The sequence below is a fragment of the Protobothrops mucrosquamatus genome, unplaced genomic scaffold, assembly GCF_001527695.2.
Source record: "Protobothrops mucrosquamatus isolate PMUCROS unplaced genomic scaffold, P.Mucros_1.0 scaffold709, whole genome shotgun sequence".
NCBI classification, from domain to species: Eukaryota; Metazoa; Chordata; class Lepidosauria; order Squamata; family Viperidae; genus Protobothrops; species Protobothrops mucrosquamatus.
In genome coordinates this window covers 189,997-206,512 of record NW_015386990.1, presented here as the reverse complement: position 1 = coordinate 206,512, position 16,516 = coordinate 189,997, and the positions used below count along the sequence as shown (strand labels likewise).

Genomic DNA, 16,516 nt, shown 5'->3' with positions numbered 1-16,516 from the left:
ATTTTGTGTTATATAAGGATATACTTTTTCCACACAGAGTTGCTGACAGAGTTTTCAGTTTGGTCCAGGAAAGAGAAACACAATTTTTAAAAGGATAAAGAAAAAAACTGGCAAAATATATATATATAGAAGTTTTCTTCCTTCTTTCAAAAAGATCTGCTATATGTAGAACAGCTTTACGGGAAATGTATGCCAGTCAATAACTGCAATAAAGATTTTGATTCCAGTAAATGAAATAATGAAATGAAACCTGGAAGTTTACTAATCTCTGCTACTGATTATTCCATTGCAGATTTTTTTTACCTTCTTAATTCAAGCTGCAATTATTAACCTTGTTTTAAAGAGGACTAACAGATTTAAACAATATGGTGGTTATGTCTCTGAGTATTATTACTGGGGAACAACTGGGAAAGAGCCATTATCCTTATGTTGTGAGCTAAAGATAGACATTTTGTAGACTTTTTATAATCAAGGATGATGGATCAGGTGGACTGTGTTGTCTGGGAATTTTAGGAATAATAGCCTCAAAACATGTGGAATATATTAAGTAGGGAAAGGCATTTGATCTGATGCAGGTGGGATGTTACATTCTTGATGTTTCTGGGGATTTGAGAGGCTTCAAAAATGTGTCAACTCTGACTCATGCTGTAAGAAATTACATCCTTATAGCTATTGTTCATGGGACATTTCATTTGATTTTGCAATTTGGTTCTATTTTGTCAATTTTGCTGAAGTGTCTCATGTATGCTTTCATCATACTGAAAAATTCCAAGTATGAACAAGAGTCTCTTTGCTCTAAAGTTCTTATAAGTAATTTGGTCCAAATAAGAAGCTTGACAAATATTACCTCCCTGAAGTACGGATATCATACAATTCAGTCTTAGTGAGGATTCCTTGCCAGTACAGTGTCTCTGGGCAGTATAGATTTATATTTATAGGAATTCCTTATTATTCTCTTACCAGAATCATAGTAAGAGTAGCATACCATTCACCGATATAGCTGTTGTTCAGAATAATCTAACGGAATCAACTATCATTGTTTATATTTAATTGCTTAATACAAGGAAGCAAATGATTTTGAAATAATTCTAGTGCTTCCAAGAAAGAGACCTGAAGTATATTAAATTCTTATTTTAAACAATCCTGTTGACTTTCTTGGAAGATACATACATACTGGGTACAGTATATGATCTTTTTCTGTCAGATTTAAGATAAAAATGTTTAAGGTAAATTTGAGATAAATAAGACATTGATTATTTGAAAAGTATTCTAAGACAGTCTTCAAGAAGACATTATGCTAGTTACATGGAGACTCCTCCCTATGATTAGAAATTCAGTTTTCATTTTGATACATTAGTACTTCAATTGTCATATTCATTCTGGGAGATTCATTTTCTAAAATGACAATTCCAACCAAGGTCATTACTTCAGTGTCGATAACTTTTAGGACAGTTACCTCACTAAGTTTCACCCCTTTTTTATAAGGAGGTAAAGTAAGCATTATTGCACTGGGAGAAAGTATGGAAATTTTTTTGAATGGCCAGAATCTATTTAAATTCTAGTAATAGTAGTAGTAGTAGTATAGTAGTAGTAGTAGTAGTAGTAGTAGTAGTAGTAGTAGTAGTAGTGTTTTCCCTCCTTTCCCCTCCTTCTTCCCCTCCTCCTCACATTTTCCCACAGGTGGAGAGTCTGTTTTTCAGATCAACAAACACTGTTTCACACGATTGAAAGCAGCAACCAAGTCCTTCATGTCATTTGGGTGACCTTCATGTCATGTCAATTGTGTCCTGTCACTTTTTGGTTTGATCTTTCATGTAGGCATTTACCATTGGTGTTAAAGTGGTAGGCAGTACAGGGCAAGGTAGGGGTGCTACTCATAGGATGTGTCTATACCACTGTAGGTGTTTTTCCCCATAATTTCTGTGCCATAACAGATATTCTTAATTATTGGTGCAATGTCCATCTGCTGCTGGACTGTATCATTGCTGATGTGGTCAAGAATGGAGAAGCCAATGAAGCAGATGCAACTTCATGGCATGTAGAGGATATTCAGCACTATTGGTGATTGGCCAGCACTCAGCATCACACAGTGTTACAAGGCAAACCATCATTCTATACATTTTCAATTTAAAGAAAATTGACATGTGTATATCACAGACCACTCCAGTAATCTCCTTTCATCCCAGCCACGTTTCCCTTACTTTCCCATAAATGCCATCATCACTCTCACAGCAAGAGTTTGTTTTCACTAGAGCTTTGCCACTGACCTAGACCAACAGTAAAGGCGCTCAGGCTGGTCTCTAGGCATTCAGTCTTCTTGATACTGAAGCACAAACTGAATTGGATAGTACAGTTGTTCTATACCAGACATGTAAAACACAAGGCCCGGGGGCTGGATGCGGCCCGTGAAGTGGTTTCATGTGGCCCACGAAGCCATCCTGGAAACAGTGAGGGAATGGCCCCCTCTGCCTTGGCCCTGGCCCAGGCTGGCCGGGAGCCAATGTACAATTTTGTGGTGGCCATCTATGCTGAAACGCATTCAGTCTTAGCTCCACAAGGCCGTCTGGAAATAGCGAGGAACCAGCCCCTGCCGTGTCGGCCCTGCCCCCTGGGTGCATGCTGGGGAGGTGTCACCCTTTGTGAGGAATGAAGAAATGCACCATCACCTGGAAGTGGCCAGCAAATGGCCCTCGCCTACTTCACCTATCCGGCTTGATGGGCTTTGGGGGGGGTTTCGGCAGGCAGCGGGGCGCTCTTCTCACAGCGCCAAGAGCTGAGCCGGGTGGTGCGAATCTGATGAGAAGTGCAATGCTGCCTAGCCCCAGTCTGCCCAGTTTCAGCAGGCAGCAAGGTGCAAAGCTGACGAGCTTCGCACCGCCTGGCTCAACCTCTTGGCGCTGTGAGGAAAGCGCCCCGCTGCCTGCCAAGACCAGGCAGGCTGGGGGCTGGGCGGCATTGCGCAGGTAATGTTGACTTTCAGGCTGCTCATGACATCCCCTCTCCCAGAGCCCACCAAGCCAGATATGTGAAGTAGGTGAGGGCCATGTGCTGACTACTTCCAGGTGATGGTGCATTTCTTCATTCCTCACAAAGGGTGACACCTCCCCAGCTCCATTTCTTGCCTGTTTTTCTCCCTCCCTCATCTCAAATATTTTCCCACCACTCTGTATTTAGGAAGGAAGGAAGGAAAGGAGGAAAGGAGAGTGAGGTCTGAGGGAACTCCTGCCTTAGTCCTGCCCTGCTGCCCTTTCACCATCCCCTTGCCCCCTCCTCCTGGCCTATCCTGGGGGTCTCCCATCCTATTGCTAAGGAAGCTTTGGATACAAAGCCAGGCCTACTCCCACGGAGAGGGAATGGGTCTCTCTCTGACTTTGCCCTCGTACCCATCATGAGCAACTTGGCTAAGGAGACCAAGCACAGCAGCAGCAGCCTTGAGGAAGAGATAAGTGCAGCTGGGCACCCCCTTGGGGAAGTGGGGCTGGGCTTGGTGCTGTGGGTACTTGAGGGCCAGGCTGGGCATTTGACCTCTGCTGCCCAGGGCTCCGGGCAGCCCGCACCACCATCTAGCCCCCCCGCATGGCCTGAGAGGAAGTGAAGCTCCTCCAGTGGACCATGCCTTGGCACTTGCCCTGGTCCCACCCCCTTCTGCCAGAGACCCTCAGATCTGTCTCACTCCTGCCCAGGCCCCCATAGGCACCCTTGACGTGAACGATATAGAGCTGGCCATGCCCACCCAGTAGGCCACACCCATTCCATCCACGCCCACCCAGTAGGCTGCACCCACCCTGGCCACACCCACCCGGCCCCCCAAGGGCAACTGCAATGCTGATGCGGCCCTCAATGAAATTGAGTTTGACACCCCTGCATTATAAAGTGGTATTAACACTTCACGTGATCTTGATTCTATCCCTCTGTTAATGCAGCCTAGCATTGTGTTGGCTTTTTTGGCAGCTGCAGCACACTGCTGGCTCATGTTTAAGTATTATCCACAAGGACTCCGAGATCCCTCTCACAGTTACTACTATTGAGCAAGGTAGCACCTGTACTGTACCTCTGCATTTGGTTTTTCTTGCTTAAATGTAGAACCTTACTTTTTTCACCATAGAATTTCATTTTGTTAGATAGTGCCCAATGTTCAAGTCTGTCCAGATCCTCCTGTATCTTAAGCCAGTCTTCTGGACTGTTGCTATTCCTGCCACCTTGGTGTCATCTGCAAATTTGATGAGTTCCCCATCTATCCCCTCATCCAAATCATTGATGAAGATGTTGAAGAGCACTGGGTCCCGAAAAGAGCCTTGGGGCACCCCACTGTACACTTCCCTCCATGTAGATGCAGTTCCATGCTGCGTACAGCCAGTCAGCCAGCTACGAATCCATTTGGTGGTGATGCTGTCTAACCCACATTTTTCTATCTTATCAAGTAGTAGGTTGTGGTGTACTTTATCAAATGCCTTACAAGTAAATTATATCCACAGCTATCCTCTGGTCCATTAATTTTGTCACCTGGTCAAAGAATGCAATAAGATTTGTCTGGCATGATCTGTTTTTGACAAACCCATGTTGGCTTTTGGTAATGACTTTGCCTCTAGGTGTTCACTGATTCTTTGCTTGATTATCTTTTCCAGAATCTTCCCAGGTATTGAGGTCAGGCTAGTAGGTCTGTAGTTTCCTGGATCCATTTTTCCCCTTTTTTGAAGGTGGGAACTACATCAGCTCTTTTCTAGTCCTCTGGTAGTTCCCCAGTGCTCCAGGATCTTTGAAAGATATAGTTCAGTGGTTCTGAGGTCACATCTGCCAGTTCCTTCAGAACCTTGGGATGTAACCCATCTGGTCTTGGTGATTTGAACTTGTCCAGGGTACACAGGTGCTCACTTACCATTTTCTTGCCTATCTTAACTTGTGTTTCTAATGTTTTTTATGGTACTGTTTTTGATAGGTTAGACTGTTTTTTCCCCTTTGTATATAGATGCAAAAAACAAAAGTAGTTCTGCTTTCTCCCTGTTGCTTGTCACCTTCTTGCCACTTTCTCCCACTAATGGACCAATCATTTCCTTAACTTTTTTCTTGTTTTTTACATATTGAAAGAAGCTTTTTTTTGTAATTTTTGACTTTTGTCGCAAGCCTTAGTTCATTTTGAGCCTTTGCTTTCCTCACTTCATCTTTGCATGCTCGGGCTATTTGCTGATATTCTGCCTTAGTTATGTGCCTCTTTCCACTTTTTATACTTGTCCTTTTTATCTTTCAATTTATCATAGAGTTCTTTATGCAGCCATGCTTGTTTCTTTTGAGAGCTGTTATTTTTCTTCTTCATTGGTATTTTGCTAGACTGGGCTTTTATAATCTCATTTTTCAAAATTTCCCAAGCTTCTTGAGTTGCTTTCCCATTGAGGATTCTCATCCATGGAATCCTTCCCAAGCTCTCTCTAAGTTTATTGAAATTAGCTCTCTTAAAGTCCAAGACTCTAGTTTGACTATGTTCTATTGCTTGTGCTTGCATAATATTGAATTACAATATTGCATGATCACTCCCCCCCCCAAGGTTCTTGTGGCTTCAACACCTTCTATCATTTCATCTGTTAGTGAAAATTAAGTCCAATGTGGCTGATCCCCAGTTCCCTTCTCTACTGGGCGACAAAGTTGTCTGCTAGGTTTGTCAGGAATCTGTTTGATCTTCCACTAGGTGCAGAGTTTGTCTCCCAGTTGATGTCAGGGTAATTAAAGTCCCCCATTACTATTGTGATGTGCTTCCTATATACCTTAGTTAACTGACTAGCAAAAAGCTCATCCATTTCCTCTGTTTGGTTGGGTGGCCTATAATATACACCTACCATGTTTCCTGAAGGAGCAGCTTCATTCTGCAGCTGCATTCCGGACTGCATTTTTCAGTCAGGCCTTTCCGGAAGGCCTATGCAGCCAAGTACCGACTATGGATTCAATCTATAGATCGGTCCTTGGCTGCAGATGCCTTCTGGAAAGGCCTGTGACTGAGAAATGCAAGCCTGGCTGCAGAGGATGCCTCAGAAGAAGTGGGCCAGTGAGGAGAGGCCTGGCTGCCAGGTAAGTGTGTACAGGGTGCATGGGGCAGATCCACCCCCCCAGCTTGATTTTTAAATGTGCCTCGCCCAAAAACTAGGGCTTATTTTCAGGGTAGGACTTATATTAGGCCCACCCCCAAAATCAAGCTAGGGCTTATTTTCGGGGTAGGCCTTACTTTCGGGAAAACACGGTATGGCAATATCATTTTTCCCCTTTTATATTGATCCAAATGCATTTAAGATAGTTTTCATCATTGTTGTGCTCTATTTCTGTAGAGATGTAGTTATTTCTTATATAGGGAGCAACTCCACTTCCTCTTTTATTTTGTCTGTTTCTTTTAAATAATTTAAAGCCCTCTAGCTGTGTATTCCATTTGTGGGTTTCATCCCACCAAGTTTCTGGAATGGCAACAATATCATATCCGTCCTCATTTACCTGAATTTCTAATTCACCCTGTTTATTGCTCATACTCTGTGCATTGGTGTATAAACATTTGAGTCCTTTACAACTGACCCTGTGTTTACTTTCTATATAATCTGTGTGGCAGCAGTGGTTAGAAATGGCAAAGATCACAATTAATCTTGTGTCTCCAAAATCCAAGGTGGGCAATTGAAATGTTCTAAAATAAATAGATAATACCAATTCTTATTCCTGATATGCATTTTCCCCTTTATTCATAAATAGCTCTGACCTTTCCTTGCAGCACTATCGCAGAATGAAGGTCAAAACAGCCATCACAGCCTCCCCTTCTCTATGTGTATGTGATATTGATATAGGTACAAGAGGGATGGGATTTGGATATAGCTGAAATAATTCTAAATTATGTTTTTTTTTTCACCAAAAATCTGCCACCCTGAATAAAATAAGACAATGTTAACAACTAGCAGTTAAAGACAATCTTGTATTTATTGCACAAAGTTCCCCTAAAACTGGGAAGTTATTATAATACAAGTGCACATCTTCAGATATGTATGTACATTTGTGTATGTATGTATGTGTATATATATATACACACACACACATATATATATATATATGTATATATATATATATTACAGAAAAACACAAAAGATAACAATTATGTACATTTTATCCAGCATATAACACATACCACCATTTACATAATTTAGAGAAGACTGAAAACAAGACAATTAAAACCATTTTAAAAATATCTGTTTTAACTCATAGATTTTAAAAGGCTACATTGAAAAATCATGTTTCAGATTCCCATTTCCCTTTGTTTTTTTAACAACCTTGCATTTGCAAGTTATCAGTGGAAATAAATTTGTTAGCATTTATGTGCAATATACTTAAATATTTTCAGCCTTAAAATTAAGACATATTAATGGGCATTAGAAATATTGCAAAAATCAAGATTAGTCTTGTATATACATTGTTCTGAACAGCATGATATGAGGTCAATGCTACAGCGCTGTTATACTTCCCTTAGAAAAAGAATTAAAATCCAGATAGATCTATGCAGTACCTTGATATTTCATGTACCATATACAAGTTATCAGTCACAAGAAAGCATCCTCTCGTGCCATACTTTTTGCACAGTAACTATTCCCGTTATATAATTCGAATGAGTAACAAAATCATAAAAATAAACCAATTCAACCAAATGCTTGAAATTGAAGGATAATGTCTAATTATCTAAGGATTTTGGAGAAATTCACCAATGGTAACACTTATTACTTGAAGAAATTACCAAGGTTTCTTGTTAATCTGGTGTTTCTCAACCATGGCAGTTTGAAAAAGTATAGACTTCAACTTCCAAAATGGCAGGTGAATTCTGGGAGTTAAAGTCCACACGTCTTCAAGCTGCCAAGGTTGAGAAACATTGTCATTACAAGCCTTTAAAATTGCCAGTGAACATATAGTTCACTACTGCAGTGGAAAAACTTCCCATTTAGAGGCCCTGCTTAGAGTTCACCCAGGAAGCAGCTTCAATGGATGCCTCCAAATCACCATACACAATGCAGAAACAGAGAGGGAACAAATAAGCAAATTCTTTGCTTCAACAAGATTTCCTGCATTTCACAACATGAAAATATCATAGCAGGATATTTTAAATCCACATGTACTGTACAGAACGCCTCTGCAGCTAAGAACAGAAATCCTAAGAGGAACAGGAGAGTTGTAAGGCCAGGCAATAAAGCTGCAATCAACAGCTTAATTTCTTAATACCTCAGGAGGAAAACTAAGATGGAACATTGTTTCTAGCTTCAATTTAGAAATTAGAAGACAAATTGTTAAAGGCCAATCTATATGTGGCAAGCCTATCCTAGCTTTACATGGGAATCACACAGGACCACTTATATATATGCAAATGATTGCTTGTCTTCTACCATTTTTGAGTATTTACGACCTTCACTTTGGAATAATAGAGAAAAGAAAATTGACTGGAGATAACAAAAGCTTACGGTATAAACTGTTCTATCCTTTTGCAAAAAATGTAGTCACGGAATCTGGCATGAACCTGCAGTGTGGAAACCCCTGTGGGACTTAACATTTGAGTTAGAATTATGGCTTTCAGTAGTGCAGACTTTTATCAGCACGCCCAACACATTCATCACTTTTTTCAATGTGGAAATCCTTGAGACCTGCAGTTTCTTTACTAAACATGTTCAAGGTGATTGTCTGCAAGATATATTGGAGGTGAGGGATAGGAGACAGATTTATGTTCAAACTGGAATGCAAATCATTTCTCAATTGGGGAAGAACCATAGAAAATATCAATCAGGTATCCTGGACTATTGGAAAGCCCTTTCCCCTTTCATAGTTGTAGCTTCTGTTTTTAGGCAGACTTTAGATCCCATTGTTAAAAAATTCAATTGTAGCAAAATTATAACATAAACTCTAGCCACTTGATGAGAATCACCTAAAAACCTAACCACACCTAACCAATTTCTTTTAAAAATATATGAGAAACAGTTGAGCCCATGTTTGCTGTTCACTGGGGCTACCTTAATGACCGGTCCAAGCCTAATTAATTTTAACTACAATAGGCAAATCTATGTCCACTTAATTGCGTTAGTGCAGCCATTTGTGAGTGACATCTGTATTAAAATCAACCTGAGCTCTCAGTGTTCATATTGTGCAATGCTTCTTATCTTTCAATTTGTTCTGAAGAAAAACAATGGCCCAACGTTTTAAATGCTAAACCCACCCATTTGTATCTACCACTGCAAAGGCCCAGCAGACTGAATGCCAATTTATGATTACACTATTAGCTAATGTGCAGGTGTAGGGATGAATTTTTATACTAAAAAAGCCTCTTGCTAGAATTTTTAAATCTTTGGAAAGCTTAGGGGATGTGTAAATGTAACAGGTTACTGAAAGGGAAGGCCACATTTATCTGTGTGCTCCTATGGAAACTGAATATTGTTTTATATGGATTTCTATTCACTTCTTCGGTATGCTACTAGAACTGTTCCTTGACTGTCAAGCATTTGTAGCATAGAAGAATAGTCTGCACATATTATTGTGACGTGCTTTATAATAAACTCTGTTAAAATAATAAAAACTAAATTGTTATTCATTTTAACAAAGAGTTGTTTCTGTAATATTAGCCCCAATCCTGTCTATTGTGGCAAGCATTCAAATATAAGAAGTGGGGAAGCAGGCATCCTTAAACAAGTGATAAAGTTTTACTACAGAAGTTAGTTGTAGGCTCTGTCTAATTATTTTTTTAAAATTTTAATAGGCTTCACAGGCTACTGTGCAATAAAATACAGTAAATGATTATTCGTAAAGCTGCCCTACACCTTCTCCAGTTGAAATGGTTTTAAAGTTCTCAGATGAACCTAAAACGTAGGATGAGGTTTCCTCCTAATTATTATTGATGTCACAGACCTAATACAGTCATACTATATAGCAAGTGTTATCAAAATAGGGCCAGAATGATTGTTTACTATGGACAAGGGCAATGTAGATATACTTTGTGGTATGCTTTCCAGCAAAGGCAAGGAGAAACGACTCTAGCAATCTCCAAAAAGAAAAAAACTTAACAACTGAAAGGCTTCATGTGTGTATGAATTAAGAAAAAAATGTGTTTTGATTTCAACTGAATCAAAATATCACAGAATAAAGCAATTCACTATGTTGTTGATGCTTGACTAGATACAGGGGAAAGTATTAAATGTTTTTAATGCCATTTCCCCTTATTTAACTTGAGGTAGTAAAAATGATTCAAAATAATATCATCATCCTCAAATTAAAAACCACTACATCTTTTTGAACTACAACTCCCAAAAATCAAATGTTGGTTGAGAAGTCTTAGAATTATAGCTGCAAGACAACTAGAGGGCTCTTCAGATTGATTTACAATATATATGTTTATAACTTACAGGTCCCATACCAGAATTCTTTATTACTTAATCATGACAAAAATGATAGCATAGGATGAAAGGGGATGGCGCAATTGCCTTTTTCTTTTCCATTATTCCATCCATATTTCCAGATCTTCTCCCAAAGAGTGTAAGTGGGCACAGAGTGGTTGCCAGAGGCCACAATTGGATAGAACTTGTAAATCCCATTAAACTCCCTGGGATCTACTTCGAAGCAAACACGCATAGGATTAAATTATAAACCAGTTCTTAATAAACAGGTTAGAAAAGTGGTCTCATCAGAATAGCCTAATAATTAATACAATGCAATCAAATTGAGTTTTAAAGCTTAAAATTTGTCTGGATAGTTAAAGAATTATTTTCCAGCATTTTAACTCTGTATTATAGAAATTATATAATTTCTAAGGTATAAATTCTCAGAAAAATACACTGAAATTAATGGAACATCAATATGTAATAAAGCTCTTACAACATCTTCTTTTTTTTAAAAAAAAGGTTTAACAGCAATTAGTTTTTCTTTACAGCATCCCAAATGAAGCATGATCAAGGGGAAGAAATTCTTGTTAAAAAAACTAATAAAATATTATAGAACATTTGTTCAGCTTCTTCCTTTTTTATATAAAAAACAAGTATTTGTTTTCTGTAGTCTTTAAACAGTAGTATCAACATTAGAACATCAACAAACATGTCAATTTTGCACGCAAAGATATATTCATATATTCATATTCATTCATTCTCAATCAATATCAAGCATTCATACAAATATTACACCCAGGCCTTCTCCTATGGAAATTAATTGCACACTACCTTCCCAACTCCTACCTGCCATTAACAAATTAATTTCTACACTTCTAACACAGTTGAATTGGTTACAATCCTACCTGCCTTTAACAAATAAAGATTTTATTGTAGTTCTAATGAAGTTGAATTGGTTACAAAAAGAGCTTCACCATTATGCCTTGTAAATATACTATTAATTGGCTTCAAACATTAGCTGGTTCCAATCCCTTGTACAAGCATCAACAGCACTTTGCAGGCCACAAAAGAGTTCTTCATTCTGGTGATCCTGTAATTCAACAGTCTGCACTTACATCATTTTGGCAATCCTTGTCCAAACCATGTACAGTACTCCATGATCTAGTGTCGTCTTTAGTAATCTGAATCTGTGTTCTATTGGTTGGTTGGTTGATTTTTAAATGAATAGGCAAGGAAAGAAAGGGAACATGTTTGTACATTTATGTGTTCACTTGCAGAGGCACATTATCAAGCTGGCAGGTTGTTCAATTCACTTGCCAACAAGCAAGGAGTCTGGAAAATGGAAGTTCACATCTGTTTCCTTGTCTTCCGTTTTATAAAAATAAAATTATTGTCTTTGCCCTTTTGGGGTTTTAGAGAAGAATCTGGGCAACATATGGAGAGTGGGTGCTTGCTACAGCTGCCAATAAAGGGAGATCACTGGATTCAATCCTACAAGACAAAGAAATATCATCAACCACCACCGTGGCTTGAAAAGTTCTGAAGCTCATTATAATTTTCTCATGTAAAAGCACTTAATAGTTAGCTTATTAAAACATAAACAGCTTGTGTATATGAACTGTCAATTTTACTTTAAATATATTACAGCAACCTCTGTAATTGAAGAACGCCACCACTTATTTCATAAATACATATGATGGGACTGATGGTCACAAGAAGCAATTCCCCCAGGATCAGTCTGACAATAGATTTGCTTTGCTAAAGATTTAATTGTTTCAGCTGTCTTGGAAATCAAAAGTGGATGGATACAATTCAGAATATTCTCAAGCACACAATTTTTGATCAATGGGTTTAAATTTGGAGTGCTTTCTTAAAATTAGAGATGAATAAATAGGAATCAAAGAAAAGAAAATATATCCTTTGTATTGGCCTGATTTTATATGCTGCCTACAAATATAGCTTTAAGGACTGGTCTTATAGTACTACATAAGAACAACATATTGAGATATACCATACATACAAACTTTTGTCCTTCCCAAAATTACCCCTTAATTTACCAAGAGTCAGCTCTAATTGCTGCCTTTAGACAGATCTTTTTGTCTAAAGTTATCTTTGTTTCTCATAGGAGTTAATAGTCAAGCAGCTGATAATCCTGAAACCTATCTTTCCTTCTCCAAGTAGGTTATAATTTAAACTCTGCAACTCAGTACAGATGCTTTCCTAGTAAAATGTTCAGTGTGAAAGCAAATGAGATCCGAATTGCAGGTCAAGTCAGTAATGCTGTTCCTGACTACGAAACAATTGTTGCAAATAGCCCTACAAGTTGTGTATTCAAAATAAACAAGTATACAGGACCAAGAATTGGAGAGAAAGCATACCCCAGTACTACTCCCAGCTCCTTCACATGAACCCGCATTTGGCCTTTGAGATATTCCGACAACATTTTACTCTTAAAATACAGCTCCTGCAACCGATCTTCTAGGTGCATGATACACTAGGGACAAATGAAAAAAGAAACAATAATATCACAACAACATTGGCCGATAGTCTTTATTTTAGGCACATACACATCTCAATCTGCTTACGTGTTGTAGTCATTACAATCGGTAAAGATATTAGACATTAATAGCATTAACTCTTGATAATTGTCTAAGTTTGATAGTTAACTTAACCAAAGTTAAGTTTTCCAAACAAGATTCTTGTACAACTTTCATTAAATAGGCTTATTGAGTGAGGAAGGACAGGTTACAGGAACTTCAGCAACTGAGTTCTTACTCATATAGAACTTGAATAATATCTTAGTGTGAAAGCTGATACTGTTTCCTCTTAACAGATGTCCTGCGAGGAGGCAGAAAACCATATCTTTCCAGGTCATGGGAAACCTGGCAACTGCCTGTTTATCAAACCATCTCCTTAATCTTTTTCAACCTCTGAACTAATGCGTATAATAGGTTGCACCGCTGAATATATCCCCTCCTACTTGGGTTTTTGTCAAGGGGAAAAAAATTATATAAAACTAGTGATAATCTCAAACTAGGAGGAAGATACTCAATGGAAAGCTTTCCTGCTGTAAAACTCATCCTGCTACCTATCCACAAGTATTTCTGAAATAAAGCAAAAAAAAAAAAGTGCAGAGTAAGGAATTATTCCCTCTGATTTACTTTCATGAAGATAATTTTAACTGATTGTTGACATTATCAGTTTTCAAAATAGTCTCTGATTGGATGCATACGTACATACTCTTTAAACTTTCAAAATCAAGAATGTTGTGGGAAAAGTGGGAGTGTATGTGAAAGGCAGAGGAAGAAATAATGGAACAAGCAATGAATAAATATTGAATTGTTCTACAGTGACTAGTTGTGTAACATGTTTTCAGTTATTGGGGTTATAAATTCAAATATGAAAGCTAAATATTCTGCAGTCTGCAATTTCCTGTTTATTCAACATAAGAAACAAAACCTGAAAGTGGGAGCTTTGGATGTACTGGGAATTACATTTTTGGACTATAACCTCCATCCACTTCTGCTGTTCTGTTTGGAAACATCAGTCTTGGGAAACAAACAGAAGTTGAAGAATTGCTAAGTTTGCTGGGAAGTTCCAAAGTTTGTATGAATAAGTAGAGTTCACATAAAAAATAAATTCAACTGAAGTCAAAGGAACTAAAAACATTTTGCTTTTTCTCGGAGAGAACAAACGCAGTAATGTAGCACAGTGACAGAAACTGCAGGATTCCATTCACAGTTCAACTGCCCAAGTACTTACGAAATTTGGAGATAAATTATGCTTATAAAGTTGAAGAGTGGAATGAAGCAGGTTGGAGACAAGGTTAGAGACTAGTACATCTTTCCCAAGTTTGTTGTCAATGATTCGTCTCTGGCTACTGGCCACTTGCACTGTCCATTTATCAGTATCTGCGATAATGCAGACAGCTTCTGCAATTGGTTCATCCAGAACAGGATGCTACAAGTCAAAGAGATACATGCCATTTAACAAATGTGACTTTGGTATTAAAGATATTATAGCCATCAACCAATGGTGCAGGAGAACTTTTTGTCAGTAAACTTGATTTGAGAATGAAAATCTCAAAATAATTTAGCATCAGACGTCAAACAATGTATCAGCAACAATAGAGATCCAGTGTTTGGGGGAAAGCTGCAATTCCATGAAAGGCAATATATAATCTAATGAAACAAACAAACTCTTAGTGTATTCACTGTAGTCAAGCCATAGGATATAACGTAACCAACTACAAAAATCAGCCACACGTTTGAAGAACAGGTTGTGATATGGCAGAGGATCACATACAAGCTCTGAAATTTATTTAAGTTTCTCTTTATCTTCCTTTGCACTTTTGTGCAAGAGTGCTTCAGTTTACACCCACTAAATTGATGTAAATCAAAGCACCTTAAAATGGTTCTATCTTTTTTTAATTTTGCAAATGAAGTTGCCTAAGGATGTCATCTTCCAATTCATATTGAAAAATTGTGAAGTTGTAGCCACAAGCCTACCTTAGGCACAAACACCAGCAGAGGGAGCAAAAGAGAAGCACTTGTAAAATAACGAGTTTGAAGTAGCTCTGAAACAGATCAAATGTATCCAAGTTGTTTACATTTGAACCAGAAAAGCCTAAATGATTGAGGCCCTCAAATCACCAATATTATATCCGCTCTCTCGCACTGTTACGTATGGAAATATATGTCCATGTATATGGGGTCTATATACAGTATATTGTCTCATCGTCCTTGGTCATTTTTGATGTTGGAAATTATAAAGGTAGTCCTCAACTTACAACAGTTCGTTTAGTGACTGTTCAAAGTTGCAACGGCACTGAAAAAAGTGACTTGACTTGACTTTTCACACTTACGATCACTGCAGCATCCCCATGGTCATATGATCAGAATTCAGACACTTGTCAACTTACTCATATTTATGACAGCTGCAGAGACCGGGGGGGGGGGAAGGGGTCATGTGATCCCCTTTTGTGACCTTCTGACAAGCAAAGTCAATGGGGAAGCCAGATTCACTTAACAACTGGTTCACTAACTTAACAACTGCAGTGATTCCCTTAACAACTGTGCGAGATAGGTTGTAAAATGGGGCAAAATTCACTTAACAAATGTCTCGCTTAACAACAGAAATTCTGGGCTCAGTTGTGGTCATAAGTCGAGGACTACCTGTAGTCTGAGAAAAAAAGTATTCCTTTTTTTTTGTTTGAAAATAAATAGAAAACGTCCATTTCAAATCACAAGCCAGAGGAGAGAATGATGACTTATACTTCCTGAGTAATTTTAATCTTTAGGCCGCTACTGCACAGGAAGTTGTTGGACAAAAATACAACCAGCTGCTAACCTTACAAAGCCATGGCACATGTAAAGTTAATTTTAAGGTCATATTTAATGTATATGTTCTTGTTCATAGTTCATTGCTACTTGTCTACATTAGTAACAGCAACACCCTATTACACTTTTTAGTGCCAACAAGAAGTGGAAAAACTTAAATAATAATTAAAAACATAAATGCTCCCTTTGTAGATCAGATTACGAATCCTATTCATGTAGAATTCAGTTTAAACAAGGGGCCAACCAGACGCCTCTAAAAACCTTCCAAGCAGGACATGAAGATGAGTTCTTTACCACTAATACCTATTACTCAAACATAAACATTTAATCAATGGTTACATAAATATTATCACTAAATAGTGAATGAAATAAGATGAACCTTCAAATTTGAGAATTAAATGTGACCTCAAGCAAGAGAACATCCAAAGATTCTCAGCCAAAGCTTCTTAGCCCATACTGAACAGGTCTTTCATTTTTTTATGAAATGATAAGAATCTTTTCTGAATGAGATCATGAAAATTGAAGGAAAAAAAACAAACCTCCACGCCTGCTCTAGCAAGCTTCAGAAATATTTCTTTTTGTTGGCTATTGAGATATATTTCATCTGTTGAATATAGTTTAAATTACCTGCACAGCATGCGACAAATCTGACATCAAACAGTGTCTCAGTTTCTCATCATTTCCTAGTCCTTGCAAAACAAAGTCAGGTACGTAAGATGGACAGTAGCCACCTAGCAAGGACCTTCCAAAATTGGCAATACTGGGCTGGACAGAGTTCACTTCAATTAATTTTGACCTGAAAAAAAGGTATAA

The 16,516-nt window shown here is 38.2% G+C and overlaps 1 protein-coding gene across 1 annotated transcript in view; it reads right to left on the bottom strand.

Moving 5' to 3' along the window:
- Positions 1-11,754: 11,754 nt before the first annotated feature.
- Positions 11,755-16,516, bottom strand: part of FNIP1 (folliculin interacting protein 1) — a gene marked incomplete at its 5' end in the record, with an annotated part of 52,914 nt that continues 48,152 nt past the window's right edge. The window contains 4 exons of the mRNA XM_029284546.1: positions 11,755-11,855; positions 12,743-12,858; positions 14,127-14,324; positions 16,331-16,499. Of these exons, the coding sequence (XP_029140379.1) occupies positions 11,777-11,855; positions 12,743-12,858; positions 14,127-14,324; positions 16,331-16,499 (562 nt within the window). The remainder of the gene's footprint in view (positions 11,856-12,742; positions 12,859-14,126; positions 14,325-16,330; positions 16,500-16,516) is intronic.